At 43.4% G+C, this 19,981-nt stretch overlaps 1 protein-coding gene across 8 annotated transcripts in view; it reads right to left on the bottom strand.

The window, feature by feature from the left end:
* Positions 1-19,981, bottom strand: part of serac1 (serine active site containing 1) — a 435,627-nt gene that overhangs the window by 94,837 nt on the left and 320,809 nt on the right. For all 8 annotated transcript variants that reach the window (XR_005942391.1, XM_041182871.1, XM_041182869.1 and 5 more), the window contains 2 exons: positions 11,776-11,938; positions 11,336-11,486 (listed from right to left, as the gene is read on the bottom strand). Coding sequence is in view for 7 of the 8 variants with exons in the window: in XM_041182871.1 (XP_041038805.1) it covers positions 11,336-11,486; positions 11,776-11,938 (314 nt within the window). In the remaining variant the exon portion in view is untranslated. The remainder of the gene's footprint in view (positions 1-11,335; positions 11,487-11,775; positions 11,939-19,981) is intronic.

Below are 19,981 nucleotides of genomic sequence, written 5' to 3'. Positions count from 1 at the left end.
CTCATTTTTAGGTATGCCTGGTGCTGCTCCTGGCATGCCCTCCTGCAATCTTCATTGAACCAGGGTTGATCCACTGGTTTGATGGTAATGGTAGGGTGAGGGATATGCTGGGCCTTGAGGTTACAGATTGTGTCCGAGTACAATTCTGCTGCTGCTGATGGCCCACAGCATCTTATGGATGCCCAGTGTTGAGTTGTTAGATCTGTTCGAAATCTATTCCATTTAGCACGGTGGTAGTGCCACACAACACGATGAAGGGTATCCTCAATGTGAGGACAGGACTTCGTCTCCACAATGACTGTGCAATGGTCACTCCTACCAATACTGACATGGACAGATGCATCTGCGGCAGGTAGGTTGGTGAGGATGAGTCAAGTATGTTTTTCCCTCACCACCTGCTGCAGACCCAGTCTAGCAGCTATGTCATTTGGGTTTCGCTGCAGCGGGCGGGTTGGTGAGGATAAGGGCAAGTATGTTTTTCCTTCTTGTTGGTTCTCTCACCACCTGCCTGGTAGCTATGTCATTTAGGACTCGGACATTGAAGTCCCCCATCCAGAAAACATTCTGCGTCTTTGCACCCTCAGTGCTTCCTCCAAGTGATGTTCAACATGGAGGAGCACTGATTTATCAGCTGAGGGAGGGAGGAATGTGGAAATCAGCAGGAGGTTTCATTGCCCATGTTTGACCTGAAGCCATGAGACTTCTGGTCTACTGTGCCACCACCTCTGCTGGGTCTGTCCTGCCGGTGGGACATCCCCAGGGATGGTGATGGTGGAATCTGGGACATGATCTGTAAGGTATAATTCCGTGAGGATGTCAGGCTGTTGCTCTAACAATTTTGGCATGAGCCTTACCAGATGTTGGTAAGGAGGACTTCGCAGGGTCAACAGGGCTGCGATTACTGTTGTGGCTTCCGGTGCTTAGGTCAATGCCAGGCGGTCCGTCTGGTTTCATTCCTTTTTTGTGTCTTTGTAGTGGCTTGCTAGGCCATTTCAGAGGGCATTGCCGTGGGTCTGGAGTCACATGTAGGTCAGACCAGGTAAGGATGACAGATTTCCTTCTCTAAATCCCCCCAACAATCGACAATGGTTTTATTTCCAGATTTTTATTGAATTCAAATTCCACCATCTGCCGTGGTGGGATTCGAATCCGGAGCATTACTCTGGGTCTCTGGATTACTAGTCCAGTGACAATACCAATACACCATCACCTCCCTCTTGGTCATAAGGACTTCTACTTCTACTAACATTCCTAGCTTGTCCTATAGTCCTCGTTCTTGCCAAGCTATGACCTCTACTCACATTCCTCTCTCTTTCTGGACGACTACTGATCTGTCTCCCAGGCCAGCAGCATCCTGTTCGCAAGTCTGTGATTTTTTTCTGCGGTCATGACCACTTTCTGATCAACTGTCAGAGCTCATACGGTGCTTTCTGGGCTTCTGCATCTTTACCTCGGTTTGCCAATCCATGGGTCTTGTCTCCTGTCCTTCATCCTGCACCTTGAGCCAATATTTGTATTTACCAGTGGCCTTTCCTGCTCTCCCTATGACGTTGGCATCCCTCCACACACTGGCCCCATCTGGCATGTATGTTACCTTTGTTACATTCTTGGGTAGTTGCCCTTTTGGGCAAATAGCCTTATCCTGTACCTTAGTGTACTTTGCTCATTGTCAGTCAACCCTCTATCTGCTGTATTCTGCTCCTGTGTGTGTGTATGTGAAGTGCACGGTTCCTCTTTGCTTTCTATGTCCTGTTCAGAACCCGTAAAGGTATAGGCAATGCCAATTAACCTCAAAGAATGTACCCTAACAGTTTGATTGTCGTGTTGCACAATTTCTGCTTTTCCATCACTCTCATCACTTTGCCAGGTCCTTTCTACTCTTTCCGGCCTTCCCTTTTGTAATATACCAGGTTTCCTTGTCTAAACTGTTCTCCTGATGGTCTTATGCGGTGCCATAGGGCTTGCCAAATTTTCTTCGACACCTCAGCTTTAATGAAAGCTTTTCTGTCCGCATGCAAAGCATTCAGATGAGCAGAAAAAGTGGAGCTAATGCCAGTCTCTTCTAGAGCAGGAGGAGCATCTAACAATACCGAAGGCAACTTTGGATTTCTTCTGTGCATCAACTGATACAGACTTTATCCCCCAACCATTTGCAATGTGTTCTTTGCATACACTGTCCATGCCAGTGCCATTGGCAATTTGCAATCTGGTTAATCAGCCAATATTTTATGTACCATGTCATGTATCATCTCATAGTTTCTCTCACAAAGACCATCACTAAACAGGCTCTCAGCTGCAGTGTGCATAACTATGATGTTCAAATTTACACACGCCTCAAAATTCCTCTTGGTGAATTCCCCACCATTATCTGTCAGGAATTTCGTTGGTATTCCCAATCCTGTTCCCACCCATTTCTCCATGACCTTATTGACAATGGTCCGTTTGTCCTTACTATGTATTATTGCGGATAGGCTAAATCTGGTTGCCATATCCATGAAGGACAGTAAAAAAAAAACCCTAATCTTGTCCCAAACTTTTAAGTTCATTGCCACTGCATCGTTAAATTCCCAGGCTCATGGCAAACTCATCAAAGGATGCAGCGGTGTCTTGCAATGTTCTACACAAATTTCACTGAGCTGTGATTTGCTCAATAAAGTCATCGTGTCCTTTGTCATGATTGAGGTGTATAAAATTATGAGGGGCATAGATAGGGTAGACAGGAGGGAACTTTTCCCCTTGGTGGAGGGATCAAAAACAAGGGGCCATAGATTTAAGGTAAGGGGCAGGATGTTTAGAGGGGAGGTGAGGAAGAATTTTTTCACCCAGAGGGTGGTGGGAATCTGGAACTCACTGCCTGAAAGGGTGGTAGTGGCAGAAACCCTCATAACATTTAAGAAGTAAATCCAGTAAACTGGATTTGAAATTGGCTGTGTGGGAGAAAACAGAGAATGGTAGTGGATGATTGCTTCTCAGATTGGAGGTCTGTGATTAGTGGTGTGCCTCAGGGATCTGTGCTGGGACCATTGTTGTTTGTTGTCTATATCAATGATTTGGATGATAATGTGGTGAATTGGATCAGCAAGTTTGCTAAGGACACTAACTTTGGAGGCATTGTGGACAGCGAGGAAGGCTTTCAAAGCTTGCAGAGAGATCTGGACCAACTGGAAAAATGGGCCAGAAAATGGCAGATGGAATTTGCGGAAAAATGTGAGGTGTTACATTTTGGTAGGTCAAACCAAGGTAGGACATACACAGTAAATGGTAGGGCACTGAGGAGTGCGGAGGAACAAAGGGATCTAGGAGTTCAGATACTAAGTTCCCTGAAAGTGGCGTCACAGGTAGACAAGGTTGTAAAGAAAGCTTCTGGCATACTGGCCTTCATAAATCTGTCCCTCCGTCCCCACCCTATCTTCCAATCCCAGCCCCAGCAGTGTATTCACTATACCCCTTGAACTTCCCCTCTCCGATGCTAAACATTCAGTGCTCAGCAAAGGACTTAGTTTCATACCCTTACGCCCTCACCTCAATGAATTTCGGGCTCGGCACGATGCTGAACTCTTCCGCCGTCTTCGTCTCCGGGCTCACTTCTTTGGGCAGGAGTCCTCTCTCCGTTCAATGGATCCTTTCACCCACCTCCAATATTTTCCCTCCACCTGGACCCCTCCCTCTGGATTCTTACCTTCTCTTGATCTTTTCATTGAGAACTGTCGGGGCGACATTAGTCGTCTCAATTTCTCTGCTCCTCTCACCCATACTAATCTCTCTCTCTCTGAACTTACTGCACTCCATTCTCTCGGGTCCAACCCTGACATCGTCATCAAACCCGCTGACAAGGGTGGTGCTGTTGTTGTCTGGCGCACTGACCTCTACCTCGCGGAGGCTGAGCGTCAACTCGCAGACACTTCCTCCTACCTCTCCCTGGACCATGACCCCACCACTGAACATCAAGCCATTGTTTCCAGGACTGTCACTGACCTCATCTCCTCTGGGGATCTTCCTCCCACAGCTTCCAACCTGACAGTCGCCCAACCTCAGACGGCCCACTTCTACCTCCTACCCAAAATCCACAAACAGAACTGTCCCGGTAGACTGATCGTGTCAGCTTGCTCCTGCCCCACAGAACTCATTTCGCGTTATCTTGACTCCCTTCTCTCTTCCCTTGTCCAGTCCCTTCCCACCTACATCCGTAATTCCTCTGACACCTTATGTCACTTCAACAATTTCCAGTTCCCTGGCCCCAATCGCTTCCTCTTCACCATGGACGTCCAATCCCTCTACACCTCCATCCCCCACCAGGATGGTCTGAGGGCCCTTAGCTTCTTCCTCGAACAGAGGCCCAAACAATCTGCATCCACCACTACTCTCCTCTGTCTGGCTGAACTTGTTCTCACACTGAACAATTTCTCTTTCAACTCCTCTCACTTCCTCCAAATAAAAGGTGTGGCTATGGGTACCCGCATGGGCCCCAGCTATGCCTGTCTCTTTATGGGGTATGTGGAACATTTCTTGTTCCAGTCCTACTCCGGCTCCCTTCCACAACTCTTTCTCCGGTACATCGATGATTACTTCGGTGCTGCTTCATGCTCTCGTCGGGAGTTGGAAAAAATTATTAATTTTGCTTCCAATCTCCACCCCTCCATCATTTTCACTTGGTCCATCTCTGACACTTCCCTTCCCTTCCTTGACCTCTCTGTCTCAATCTCTGGTGATAGACTGTCCACCAATATCCATTACAAGCCTACCGACTCCCACAGCTACCTCAACTACAGCTCCTCACACCCCGCTTCCTATAAGGACTCCATCTCCAACTCACCTCCTGACTCCCCAAAGCCTGTCCACCATCTACAAGGTACAAGCCAGGAGTGTGATGGAATATTCCCCGCTTGCCTGGATGAGCGTAGCTCCCAAAACACTGAAGAAGCTAGACATCGTCCAGGACAAAGCAGTCCGCTTGATTGGCACCACATTCACAAAAAATCATTCCCTCCACAACTGACGCACAGTAGCAGCAGTGTGTACCATCTACAAGATGCACTGCAGGGATTCACCAAGGCTCCTTAGATGGCACCTTCCAAACTCACGACCACTACCATCTAGAAGGACAAGGGCAGCAGATACATGGAAAGGCCATCACCTGGAAGTTACCCTCCAAGTCACTCACCATCCTGACTTGGAAATATATTGCCGTTCCTTCACTGTCGCTGGGTCAAAATCCTGGAACTCCCTTCCTAACAGCACTGTAAGTGTACCTACACCAAATGGACTGTGCGGTTCAAGAAGGTAGCTCACCACCACCTTCTCAAGGGCAACTAGGGGTGGGCAATAAATGCTGGCCCAGCCAGTGAAGCACACATTCCATGAATGAATTAAAAAAAACAAGTGGAAACATTCTCTCCACATCCACTTGTCATGACCCCTCAAAATCTTAAAGGTTTCAATTAAGTTGTTTCTTACTCTTCTAAATTCCAGTGGATACAAGTCTTACCCGTCCAGCCTTTCCTCATAAGACAACCCACCCACTCCTGGTATTAGTCCAGTAAACCTTGTCTGAACGCATTCACATCTTCCTTTAAATAAGGAGACCAGGACTGTACACAATTCTCCAGATGTGGTTTCACCAATGCCCTGTACAACTGAACCTCCCTACTTTTGTAATCAATTCCCCTCATAATAAATGATAACATTTCATTAGCTTTCCTAATTACCTGTGTAATTACTAACACACTAACATTTTGTAATTCCTGCACTAGGACACCCAGATCCCTCTGAATCTCAGAACTCTGTAATCTCTCACCATCTAGGTAATAAGCTTTTTTATTCTTCCTGCCAAAATGAATGGCTTCACATATGCCCACATAATAGTCCATTTGCCAGATCTTGGCCCACTCACTTAACCCATCTATGTCACTTTGTAGTCTCCTTACATCCTCTTCAAAATTTACTTTCCTACCTATCTTTGTGTCATCAGCAAATTTAGCCACCATTCCTTTGGTTCCTTCATCCAAGTCATTTGTATAAATTGTAAAAAGTTGAGGCCCCAGCACTGATCCCTGTGGCACACCACCCATCACATCCTGCCAACCAGAAAAAGACCCCCTTACGCCAACTCCTCTTAGCTATCCATGCCAATATGTTACAGCCCACACCATGAGCTTTTATTTTCTGCAATAACCTTTGATGTGGCACTTTATCACATGCCTTCTGGAAATCTAAGTACAGTACATCCACTGGTTCCCCTTTATCCACAGCACATGTGACTCCTTCAAAGAACTCTAATAAATTGGCTAAACATGATTTCCCTTTTACAAACCATGTTGACTCTGCCTCATTGCCTTGATTTTTCTAACTGCCCTGCTATAACATCTTTAATAATAGCTTCTAACATTTTCCCTTTGACAGATGTTAGGCTAACTGGCCTATAGGTTCCTGCTTTCTGTCTCCCTCCCTTTTTGAATAAAGGAGTCATATTTGCAATTTTCTAATCTAATGGAATCTTCTCTTAATCTAGGGAACTTTGGAAAATTAAAATCAGTGCATCAACTATCTCACTAGCCACTTCTTTCAAGACCTTAGGGTGAAGTCCATCCGGACCTAGGGGATTTGTCAGCTCGCAGCCCCAACAATTTGCTCAATACCACTTACCCTGTGATTGTAATTTTCCCCAAGTTCCTCCCTCCTTTCCATTTCCTGATTTACAGCTATTTTCAGATGTTACTTGTGTCCTCTACAGTGAAGACCGAAGCAAAATAGTTGTTTAATCCATCCGACATCTCCCTACTTTCCATTATCAGTTACCCAGATCCACTCTCCATAGGACCAATGCTCAATTTGTTAACTCTTTTCTTATCTAAATATCTATAGAAACTCATACTATCCGTCTTTATATTACTGGCTAGATTTCTCTCGTACTCTAATTTTTCCCTCCTTATTAATCTTTTTATCATTCTTTGTTGCTCTTTATTTTCTTTCAAATCTTCTGACCTGCTACCTGCCTTTGCGCAATTATATGCTTTTTCCATGCCCTCATAATTGCCCTTATTTAAGTTTAAACTACTAGTCTTGGATGCACTCTTTTTTCCCTCAAAATTAATGTAAAATTCAATCATATTATGATCACTGCTATCTAGGGGTGCCTTCACTAGGAGATTATCAATGAATCCTATCTCGTTGCTCAATACCAGGTCAAGTATAGCCTGCTCTCTGGTTGGCTCCAAAGCGTGCTGTTCCAAGAAACCATCCCAAAAACATTCTATGAACTCCTCATTTAGGTTACCTTTCCTCATCTGATTTTTCCAGTCTTTACGTGGAATAAAATCCCCGTGACTATTGCTGTACCTTTCTGGCAAGCTCCCATCATCTCTTCTTTTATACTCTGTCCTACTGTGTTACAATTAGGAGGCCCACTCCTACAAGTGACTTCTTGCCTTTATCAATCCGCATCTCAAACTAAACCACTTCTACATCCTGGCTTCTTGAACTTGGGTCATCCCTCTCGAATGTGCTGATATCATCATTAATTAACAGAGCCAACCCGTCACCTTTTCCTAACTTTCTGTCCTTCCTAAATGTCACGTACCCATCAATATTCAGGTCCCAATCTATGTCATCCTGTAGCCATGTCTCTATAATGGCTATCAGATTGTACTTATTTATTTCTATTTGCGCTATCAGTTTATCTGTTTTGTTTTGAATGCTACATGCGTTTAGATACAGAGCCTTGAGTTTTTGTGGCGCCTAGCCTCATCTGCTGATTTACTCTTGGAATTGTACTCTCTGTCCCTTCCTGTCACAGTCTATCATTTCCCATATTAATATCTGTCCCTCTTGCCTCGTCTCTACTCTTTGGTTTACCACATCTTCCCAAATCTGATCCCTTGCCAACACTATTCAGTTTAAAACCCTCTCTACTTCCCTAGTTAGGCAGCTCGCGAGGACACTAGCTCCAGCATGGTTCAGGTGTAGACCGGCCCAATGGTACAGATCTCACTTTCCTGAATACTGGTGCGTCTCCCACACCAGTCTTTGACCACACATTCATTTCTCTAATCTTATTTGTCCCATGCCAATTTGCACGTGGCTTAGGTAATTATCCAGAAATTATTACCTTTGAGGTTCTGCTTCTTATTTTGGTGCCTAGCTCGTCATACTGACTGTGCAGAGCCGCCTTCCTCATCCTGCCTATGTCATTGGTATGAAATCTGGATCCTCCCCCTCCCACTGCAAGTTCCACTCCAGCCATGAGCAGACATCCCAAACTCTGGCACCAGGCAGGCAACAAAGCCGCTGGGACTCTCGCTCTTTGCTACAGGGAAGAGCGTCTACTGTCCCCTACTACCACTACATTCCTTTTTGCTATCCCCACTTGGATGGCTTTCTGTCCCATGGTGCCTTGGTCAGTTTGCTCATCCACCCTGCGGTCCCCTCTCTCATCCAAACAAGCTGAGAGAGCCTCAAACCTGTTAGACAGTTGCAGAGGCTCACAATCCTGCACTCCCACACTCTGGGTCCTCTTATCTGCCTTACTCGCAGTTACACCCTCCTGTCCCTGGCCACTGACCAAATCAGAAGACCCTATCCCAAGTGGTGTGACTACCTCCTGGTATAAAGCATCCAGGTAACTTTATCCTTCCTGATATGTCGCAGAGTCTGCAGCTCAGCCTCCAGCTCAATGACTCTGGGCCAAAGTTCCTTAAGCTGCAAACAATTTCTGTAGACGTGTTTGCCCTGGATCACAATGCTAGCCAGGAGCTCCCCCAAGCTGCTGTCTTGCTAGAGGCTTGCTAGAAAGGTACAACAATATATGTGGGTGACTTTAATCTTCACCTCAATTGCACAATTTAAATTGACAAAAGTAATTGGAGGATGAGTTCATAGAATGTATTCTGGACAGTTTCTTAGGACAATACATTCTGGAACCTACCAGGGACCAGACAAATGCGCTGCCTGGGAGGGTGGTGGAGGTGGGTTGCCTCACATCCTTTAAAAAGTACCTGGATGAGCACTTGGCACATCATAACATTCAAAGCTATGGGCCAAGTGCTAGTAAATGCGATTAGGCAGGTAGGTCAGGTGTTTCTCATGCGTCGGTGAAGACCCGCTGGGCCGAAGGGCCTCTTCTGCACTGTGATTCTGGCTACTTTAAACCTGACAACGTGTAATGGGAAAGGAATAATTAAAAACCTCATGGCAAAGGGTCCTCTAGGCAAGTGTGATCATAATTCTCAACGAGACACATTCCATTCAGGAAGAAGGATGCATCATCTGTAGCTACTGATGGAAGTTAAGGCTGGTATCAAATTGAAAGGAAAGGCGTACAATGCTGTGAAGATTGGGAAAGTTTTAGAAACCAGTAAAAGATGACTTAAAGAACAATAAAGAGGGACAAATTGGAGTATGAGAGAAAACTAGTAAGAAATATAAAAACAGAAAAAGTTTCTAATATGTATAAAAAGAAAAAGAATAGCTAAAGTGAGCATTGGTTGCTTAAGAGGGAGAGACTGGGGAATTAATAATCGGAAATGAGAAATAGCAGAGATTTTAAACTGTATGTTGTATTCACCTTCACTGTAGAAGACACAAAAAGCAACACAAGTGTATTAGAAAATCAAGAAGCGAAAGGAAGAGAGGAACTTTAAAAATTCACTTGGAAAAAAGCAATTTGAATATTAACACTAATACTAAGCTATTGGCCAATCTGTCATTGGAAGAATGCTAGAATCCATTATTAAAGAGGATATTTAGAAAATTATAATACAATCAGGTACAGTCAAGGGTTTCATGTAAGGGAAATCATGTTTGATAAACTTATTAGAGCTCTTTGAGGATGTAACAAGCCGGGTGGATAAAGTAGAAGCAGGAGATGGATTTCCAAGAAGCATTTGATAAGTTGCTGTATAAAAGGCTACTACACAAGATAAGAACTTATTGTGCTGGGGTGATACATATTAGCATGGATAGAGGACTGGCTGTCTAACAGGCAACAGAGAGTCAGGGGAAATGGGTCATTTTCAGCATTACTGCGTTACTGGAGTGCCACAGGGATCAGAGCTGGGCCCTCAAATATTTCTGAACCATATTAATGACTTGGATGAAGTACTGTATTGTAGTCAAATTTGCCAATGATACGAAGAAAGTAGGAAAGCAAATTGTGAGGCAGATACAAAGAGCTTGCAAAGGGGTATAGATAGGTTAAGTGATTGAGCCAAAATGTGGGAAAATGTGAGGTTGTCCACTTTAGCAGGAAGAATAGAAAAGTATATTATTTAATTGGAGAGAGATTGCAGAATACTGCAGTACAGAGGGCCTAGGTGGCCTTGTACAAATTCACAAAAAGTCAGCATTCAGATACAGCAAATAATTAGGAAGGCAAACAGATTGTTGAACTTTATTGCAAGGGGGATGGAGTATAAAAATAGGGAAGTCTTGCGACAACTGTACAGGACATTGGTGAGACCACACCTAGAGTACTGTGAACAGTTTTGGTCACCTTAGGACGGGCATACTTGCATTGGAAGCAGTTCAGTGAAGGCTCCCTCAGCTGATTCATGGGATGAAGGGTTATGTCCTAGGAAGAAAGGCTGAGCAGACTGGGCCTATATTTTTATTGGAGTTTAGAAGCATGAGAGGTGATCTTATTGAAACATATAAGATTCTGAGGGGCCTTAAAAGGGTCGGTGCTGAGAGGATGTGTTCCCTCGTGCGGGAATCTACAACAGTTTAAATAAGGGGTCTCCCATTTAAGATGAAAAGGGGACGAATTTCTTCTCAGACAGTTTGTAGAATTCTCTTCCCCAATGAACGTTAAAGTCAGGTCATTGAATATATTCAAGGCTGAGTTAGACCGGTTTTTTATTGACAAGGAAGTCAAGGGTAATGGGAGTGCAGGCAGAAAAATGGAGTTAAGGCCGCAATCAGATCAGCCACCATCTTATTGAATGGCAGAGCAGGCTCAAGAGGCTGAATGGCCTACTCCTGTTCTTATTTCTTACATTCTTCTGTTCATATGTTGAGACAGATACAGCGATGATATTACCAAGGGATAACACAAATAAACAAGGAAACAAAGGAACCAAGGGTCATTTTCCCTATTGTAATACCAAAAGGGATAAAATTAATTCACTGATCCCATGCACTGAGAGGTGAGCTGCACTCGAAGGGAGTATGTCAGTATATTGAGCCAAATAGGTTAACTGACAAAGCAATCAGTTACTCGCTGAATGCAGAATGGCAAGCATCATGTTCTTGAAAGGTCAGCTTCTTAAATACCTTTCCCTTTGTGAACATGCCAAAGGTTAATTATTTTCAAAGAACAAACAGCATTTCAATATCCATTTACCTGGTCCTAAACTGAGGATGAAGAATATATACTCCGTCCTCATACTTCTCCTCCACGGTTTCCCTATCAAGGTTAGCCAAGGCTCTTGCCGCATGTGAAGCCTGGATAACATGTGGTGATTTCATCACTTCAGCTAGTATACCAATCCATCCTATAATTAAAGAATCCTGTACCTTAGATTACACATTCCACAACCTGTCACTCCTTCAGTAAGAATAACATATTCAACAACAGTGATGCCTTCACAATATTTTGAAGTCAGTGGATAAACAATAACTTGAATATGCTAAAAACCATTAGAGAAAATTGAATATAAACAGCTATAATAAAATAAAATATACATCTTTCTCATGATTACGTAAACTGTATAAAGCACTGGATTAATCTTCCATTATTTTCATAATAATTGGAAGATTTGACACATGATGCTTTTACTGCACCTGACTGAGCAATGGCAGAGTGAAGATGTTCATGTAAAGCTAGATTTCCAATTGTCCGTATGATATTTCTTTGAATTTTCTGAGAATCATGTCGTAGCTGGTATATTTTCTGAAGCAACTGCAGACCTCCATTCATTACGATCTTGTCACAGTGGCTAGGAACCTGGTATTAGTGCCAGTTAAAAGAGAGAGTCATTTCAGCTTAAAGAAACCAGTACAAATACAGTAGAGGCAGCATCACACAGCAAAATGACACAATGCTATAGAAAAAAAATCTCCTATTTCAAAAATAACTATTAATTACACTTGCATTTGATAGTAGAAATTTATCTCTCTATTTCATGACGGGAGTAATGGGGATGAGTGGGGAGCTACTCCAACACAAATCTCATATGTTCTCTAAGATGCACTGCACTGCAGATGCTGGAAATCTGAAATTTCAGAAGAAGAGTATTACAGACTCAAAACGTTAACTCTGTTTCTCTCTCCACAGATGCTGCCAGACCTGCTGAGTTTTTCCAGCATTTTTGTCTTTATCTCACATGTCTCTCTTGGTCTCCTTCTTGGTGCAGCAATTTCCAAGACAACAGTAAGCCCCCAAAAAAGCATCACAGCAGTACATTCCCATTACCTGTTCTGTCATGCTCTTTCAACACTGCAACACTGAAATGGCAACATTTCCTTGTGAAAGCTACTGCTGCCAATTTAAAATTAGAAACAGCAACAAGAAAAGGTGCTAGAAGAGTGATTTTAAAGCAACAGCTAGGAGAAAGAGATGCCACATAAATATCACAGAGCTGCAGGAACAAAGCAGTGGCCCTTACAATTCTGTTGCTATAATGAGGAAAAAACACAAAGATGCATTTGTGGATAACTCTAAAGGGCGGAATTTGGTCGGAATCAACTTTTCAACATTTTGGGGTGTGCCTGCCCCCAATTCATATGTTTGTATATTCTTGATTAACAAGGGGGTGAAAGGATGTCAGGGGTAGGAAGGAATGTGGGATTTAGGTTACAATCAGATCAGCCATGATCTTATTGAATGGTGAAGCAGGCTCGAAGGCTGAGTGGCCTAATCCTGCTCCTAATTCATACGTTCGTATGTTGGTGGAACTTCAGGGGAATTTGTCCTTTACATGAGTTACTTGATATTTGAGTACATGAAGCATATGATGTTGGGCTAAAAGCTTTTTTGATTGTTAAGTTTTTGAGATGACAAGATACCATTCATAAACAGACAGATTGGGTGGCATAAAACCCACCCTCTGTTGAAATGAGCAGGCAAACAAAGAAAAATGGCAAGATATGAATATGAGCATACCAAAATAAAAATGTAACAGTCTTTTCGATTCAAGTTTCTATATTAACATTTAAAGCCTATGCCTTTAAACTTCCCTCCTGTGACAGATTGAATTGTTTGCCTCACTGACTTTAAAATTTAAATAGTATTTTAATCTTGGATCAGTTAGAGTGATAGTGATGAATTTGGCCAGAAGACAGGAAATCCCAAAGGCAGGGCACAAATTAAATTGGGTCTCGTGGTCGTTCAGGCAGGCAACGGCGGGACATGAGAGCAGATTTCGTTGCTTGCATCCAATGAATGGCTTGTGCATGTCCATCAAATCTAAACCCTTTGCTCCAAAGAGAACAATCCCAGATTCTTCAGCCTAACCTTGTAGCTAAATTCCATCTTTCCTGGAACCAGTGTGGTAAAGTTCCTTTCGGTCCTCCAAAGCAACCTCACATCCTTCCTAACGTGTGGTGACCACGATGTTGCCTAAGCAGAACTTTATAAAGGTTCAGCATACCTTCCTGCATTTATACTCAATACCTCTATTTATGTAGCCAAGATCTGAGATGGTTTGCTAATTACTCACTCAAATGTCCTGTCCCTATCAAAAATCAATGCACATGAGCCCTCCACACCCTGTATTCCTTCACAATCTTTAGACCTGTGCCATCAAATAGATAGTCTGTCCCTACTTCTTCTGCCAAAATACCTCGATTGAACTTGCCTCCACCTTCACATTTTCAGGCACTGCATTTCAGATCCTAACCACCTCCTGCATAAAAAAAGCTTTTCATATTGCCATTGCTTCTTTTACCAATTACCTTAAATTTGTGTCCTCCGGTTCTCGATCCTTCCAACAAAGGGAACAGTTTCTCCTTATCCATCCAGACCCTTCATGATTTTGAATGCCTCTAGCTAATTGCCTCTCAACCTTCTCTTCTCCAAGGAAAACAGTCCCAACTTCTCCAATCTATCTGCATAACTGAAGTTCCTCATACCTGGAATCATTCTTTGAATCTTTTCTGTGACATCTCTAAATGCCTTCACATCCTTCCTGAAGTATGGTGCCCAGAACTGGGCACAATATTCCAGTTGAGGTCCAACCAGGTTTAACATAATTTCTTTGCTTTTGTACTGTATGCCCCTATTGATAGAGCCCAGGTTCCCATATGCTTTATTATGCACTCTCAACCTGTCCTGCCACCTTCAATGATATGTATGTATACATATATATATATATATATATATATATATATACACACACACACACCCAGGTCCCTTTGCTCCTGTACGCCCTTTAGAATTATACCCTTTATTTTATATTGTCTCTTACATTTTTCCACCAAAATCAATCAATTCATGCTTCTCTGTGTTAAATGTCATTTGCCACTTGACTCCAGCAACATTTTTGTGTTCTTATAAAGTTCTACATTATCCACCTCACAGTTCACAATACTTCTAAGCTCTGTATCATCCAAAAATGTTGAAATTGTGCCCTGGACTCCAAGGTCCAGGTCTTTAATATATAACAGAAAGAGCAAGGATCCCAACATCAACCTGAGGAACTCCACTACAAACCTTCCTTCAGTCCAAAAAACAACAACCACTACTACTTTGTTTCCTGTGACTTAGCCAGTTTCGTATCCATACTGCTACTGTCCTTTTTATTCCACAAGCTATAACTTTGCTCATGAGTCTGTTGTGAGGCACTATATCAAATGCTTTTTGTTGGAAGTCCATGTACAGCGCATCAACATCATTATCCTTATCAACCCTGTGTTGCCTCATCAAACAACTCACGCAAGTTAGTTAAACACAATTTGCCCTCATCAAATCCATGCTGGCTTCCTTTATTTATCCACAATTGCCCAAGAGACTATAATTTTGTCCCAAGTTATAATTTCTAGATGATTCCTCACCACCAAGGTTAAACTGACACACCTGCAGTTGCTGGCTTATCTTTTTATCCTCTTTTGAACAAGGTGTAATATTTGCAATTCTCCAGTCCTCTGACGCCACCCCCAAGTCTAGAGAAGATTGAAATATTATGGCCAGTGCCTCCACAATTTCGACTCTCACTTCCCTTAGCATACTTGGATGCATCTCATCTAGTCCTGATGTCTTATCAACTTTAAGTACAGGCCACCTGTCCAATAACTCCCCCTTATCAATTTTAAACAGTTCAAGTGTCTGAACTACCTCCTCTTTCACCCTGATTCCTTTTCCTTGGTAAAGATAGAAGCAAAATATTAATTTAATACCTCAGCCATGCCCTCTGCCTCGATGCATAAATCTATTTTTGGGTCCATAATCAGTCCCACTCCTCCTTTTACCACCCTTTTAGGATACCTATAGAAGGCTTTTGAGTTCCCTTTTATGTTATTTGCCAGTATTCTCTCGTTGCTTCTCTAATTTGCTTTTTCACTTCCTGTCTCAACCTTCCATATTCAGCCTGGTTCTCGATTGTATTATCCACCTGACATCTATCATAAGCACACTTTTTCCTCTTCATCTTAATCTTTATCTGATTCATCATACAAGGGCCCTGGATTTGTTTTGCCTTACCTTTCTCCTTCGTGGGAATATGCCTCGACTGTGCCCAAACTCTCTCTTCTTGAAAGGTAACCCATTATTCAGCTACTATTTTTCCTGCCAACCTTTGATTCCAACTTATCTGGCCCAGATCCGTTCTGGGAAGACTTTTCAATAAAAGACTGATCCAAGAGAGAACACTGAAGAGCATCACCCACTGGACTCTCTGGGACCAGAAGAAGAGAACTCAGGACAATTTGAAGAACTTGTTGCTCCCTCGAAGCACACAGGGAAGGATCTTCAGAAGGTGATTGATCTTCAACTCCAGGGAAGGCTGTCACAGCTGCATCACTGACCATTGCATTGAAGACTGAGAAGGCACTGAAGATCAAAGATTTCAATGAACTAAGGCAATGATGGAAAAATCGACCAAATTCCTGCAAGACTGTCAGGAAAAGAGGAGATGATTTTCCAATTGCATTTCGGGAGGACTGTCTACTTTCTGTAGGCAGTAGTAAGAGAGGTAAGGTTGTTTTACTATGGGCAATGGGAAGAATTGCTGAGGATATGGAAGCAAGACAGCCTCATCATTTGTAATGAGACAAATTTCCTGTAGGCAACTGACTCAGGGACAAGACTTCCATATAGGATTCTGCAGCTTCAGAAGTGCTAAGGATTCTGCCATAGCTTCTGTGTCACACTCCAGCTCTGGAGATAAGAAGACCTTCAGTTGGGACTGAAGAATGGGTGTCAATTGACTTTCATGCCTGGAAGGTACCAACTCTTTAGCAGTGTGATCCTCTATGGACTCTGACATGGACTCAGGCAAGATCCACTGCTTCTAAATAAAAGGCTGAAGTTTGTAGTATGAAAGACAAGTGACTTGTTCAAAGGGGGAGCATCATCTGGTTTTTCTAGAATTCCTAGAAGTATGCCAACATCATTACTCCACAAGGATATATGTTAATTGTGAAGAACATAGAGAATCAACAATCTCCCACCCCTTGTAGTGAAAAGAAGCAATATCTTGCCTTTAATTGGACAGTCTATGCCAACTGGACCTTATAATTTGATGATGATGAAGGATCATTGGCTAAAGCGGAATGCTCAAGGTAATTTACAGCAGCTCAAGTATCAATTTAAAATTTTTATCGAAGCCTTGAACTTGGACTGTAACTGGCCAATAGTCTGGACTTCCCGTTGGAACTCTGTAATTTTGTCTTTTTCTTGACATTCCATTTAATGAAGCTGGACAGTGGCTGAGGTGGTGCTGAGAAAGCATTTTAGAGACAGCGACCACAACATGATACAATTTAAGCTTGTTATGGACAAAGAAATAGACAAGTTGCAAAAAAATGTTTTGGATTGGGGGAGAGTGGATTTTAGTAAAATAAAGCAGGATCTGGCCAAGGTAGACTGGGAACAGCTGCTTGTGGGGAAATCTACAGAAGAGCAGTGGGGGGAGTTCAAAAAGGAAATGGGGAGGGTACAGGCTCAACATGTTCCCTCTAGGGTGATAGGAAGGAGTAACAAGCCCAGATAACCATGGATGACCAGAGATACTCAGGATATGATGAAAAGGAAAAGAGAGGCTTTTAGCAGGTACATGGGAAGCAAATCAGCAGAGGCATTAGTGGAGTACAGAAAGTTCAGGGTGGAGCTTAAGAAAGCAGTTAGGAGAGCAAAGAGGGGATATGAGAAAGCTCTGGCTGGTAAAAGTAGGGAAAATCCCAAGATATTCTATAAGTATATCAATGGGAAGAGAATAACCAGGGAAATGGCAGGGCCCATAAGGGAGCAAGGGGGCAATCGACATCAGTAGAGTGTTGAACAAATCCTTCACATCTGTCTTCACCCAAGAGAACGAGGATGAAGGTATGGAACTCGGGGAGACTGTGAGGTTCTTGAGCAAATTGATATAGGGAGTGACAAGCTATTGGAGGTGTTGGCAGGCTTAAAAGTGGACAACTCTCCAAGTCCGGATAATTTGTGTCCCAGACTGCTGTGGGATGCAAGGGAAGAGATCGCAGGGGCTCTGACCCAAATTTTTAATTCCTCTCTGGCCATGGGGGAGGTGCCAGAGGACTGGAGAACAGCTAATATAACCACCGCTATTTAAGAAGGGTTGTAGAGGTAAGCCAGGGAACTGCAGGCCAGTAAGTCTCACGTCAGTGATAGGGAAGCTATTGGAGAAAATTCTGAGAATCTTGGAGAGGCAAGGTTTGATCAGGGATAGTCAGCATGGCTTTGTCAGAGGGAGGTCATGCCTAACAAATTTGATTGAATTTTTTGAGGAGGTGACCAGGTGTGTAGATGAGGGAAGTGCAGTTCACAGATTCACAGAATCTCACAGTGCAGAAGTGGCTCTTTGGCCCATCGAGTCTGCATCGATACGTGAGAAAACACCTGACCTACCCACCGAATCCCATTTACGAGCACTTAGCCCATAGCCTTGAACATTATGAAGTGCCAAGTGCTCATCCAGGTCCTTTTTAAAGGATGTGAGGCAACCTGCCTCCACCACCCTCCCAGGCAGTGCATTTCAGACCGTCGCCACCCTCTGGGTAAAAAAGGTTTTTCCTCACATCCCCCCTAAACCTCCTACCCCTCACCTAGAACTGATGTCCCCTTGTGACTGACCCTTCAACTAAGGGGAACATAAATTTGCCTTTATCAATTGAGGCATAGATTACAAAAGTTGATGCAGTTCATATGGATTTCAGCAAAGCCTTTGAAAAGGTTGCACGTGGGAGACTTATAAAGAAGAAGGCAAATGCACATGGGATACAGGGTAATTTGAGAAGGTGGATTCAACATTGGCTTAGTTGTAGGAGACAGAGGGTGATGATAGAAGGATGCTTTTGTGACTGGAAGCCAGTGTCCAGTGGCGTACCACAGCGATCTGAGCTGGGTCCCCTATTATTTGTCATTTATATAAACGACATAGATGACTATGTGGGGGGTAGGATATGTAAGTTTGCGGATGACACAAAGATTGGCCGGGTGGTTAACAGTGATGTTGAGTGTCTTGGGCTACAGGAAGATATAGACAGGATGGGCAAATGGGCAGATAAGTGGCAGATGGAATTTAACCCTGAAAAGTGTGAGGTGCTACACTTTGGAAGGAGTAATTTGACAAGGAAGTAATCAATGAATGGCATGACACTAGGAAGTTCTGAGGAACAAAGGGACCTTGGTGTGTGTGTCCATAGATCTCTGAAGGCGGAGAGGCATGCTAGTGGGGTGGTGAAAAAGGCATATGGGACACTTGTCATTATCAATTGAGGCATAGATTACAAACGTAGGGGGATCATGTTGGATTTGGATAGAACCTTGATGAGGCCACAGCTGGAGTACTGTGTGCAGTTCTGGTCGCTACATTTTAGGAAGGATGTGATTGCACTGGAGGGGGTGCAGAGGAGATTCACCAGGATGTTGCCTAGGATGAAACATTTCAGTTATGAAGAGAGGTTGGATAGACTTGGGTTGTTTTCGTTGGAGCAGAGAAGACTGAGGGGCGACCTGATCGAGGTGTGCAAGGTTATGAGGGGCATGGACAAGTTGGATAGGGAGCAGCTGTTCCCCTTAATTGAAGGGTCAGTCATGAGGGGACACAAGTTTAAGGTAAGGGGCAGGAGGTTTAGGGGGGAATGTGAGGGAAAACCTTTTTTACCCAGAGGTTTGGAATGCGCTGCCTGGAAGGGTGGTGGAGGCGGGTTGCCTTAAATCTTTTAAAAAGTACCTGGATGAGCACTTGGCACGTCATAACATTCAAGGCTATGGGCCAGGTGCTGGTAAATGGGATAAGCTAGGTAGGTCAGGTGTTTTTCACGTCGGTGCAGACTCGATGGGCCGAAGGGCCTTGTCTACACTCTGTGATATGCATCGCTTGCCTGCTTCATCTTTCTCTCTTTCATCACCCAGATTGCTCTGGATTTGTTTGTCCTCCTTGTCCCCCTCGTGGGAATATACCTTGACTGTACCCGCCCTATCTCTCCTTAAAAAAGTCCCATTAATCTGGTATAATTTTACCTGCCAATCTTAGATTCCAATTTATCTGTGCATGATCCCTTCTCACCCCACTGAAGTGCGCCATCCCCCAATTAATTATTCTAACTCGGCATTACTCATTGTCCTTTTCCATAGCCAACATAAAACTTATGATACAATGAACACTGTCCCTTAAATGTTCCCCTTGCCCCTCTGCTCTTTACACTATTACTATTCCCCTGCAGACACTTAATTCCCTTGGCCTACCTAAGCTAAGTGCCACAACGTTCTCTTTCTTGTTGGATTAGAAATAATAGAAAATTCTCCTGCGTGTACCCTGGGAATTCTTGCCCTACTGCTCTTTACACTATTACTATTCCAGTGTATATTAGA

The sequence above is a fragment of the Carcharodon carcharias genome, chromosome 2 (genome assembly GCF_017639515.1).
Source record: "Carcharodon carcharias isolate sCarCar2 chromosome 2, sCarCar2.pri, whole genome shotgun sequence".
NCBI lineage: Eukaryota > Metazoa > Chordata > Chondrichthyes > Lamniformes > Lamnidae > Carcharodon > Carcharodon carcharias.
The sequence above is the reverse complement of the archived record's forward strand: the minus strand, read 5'-3'. Positions and strand labels throughout refer to the sequence as shown.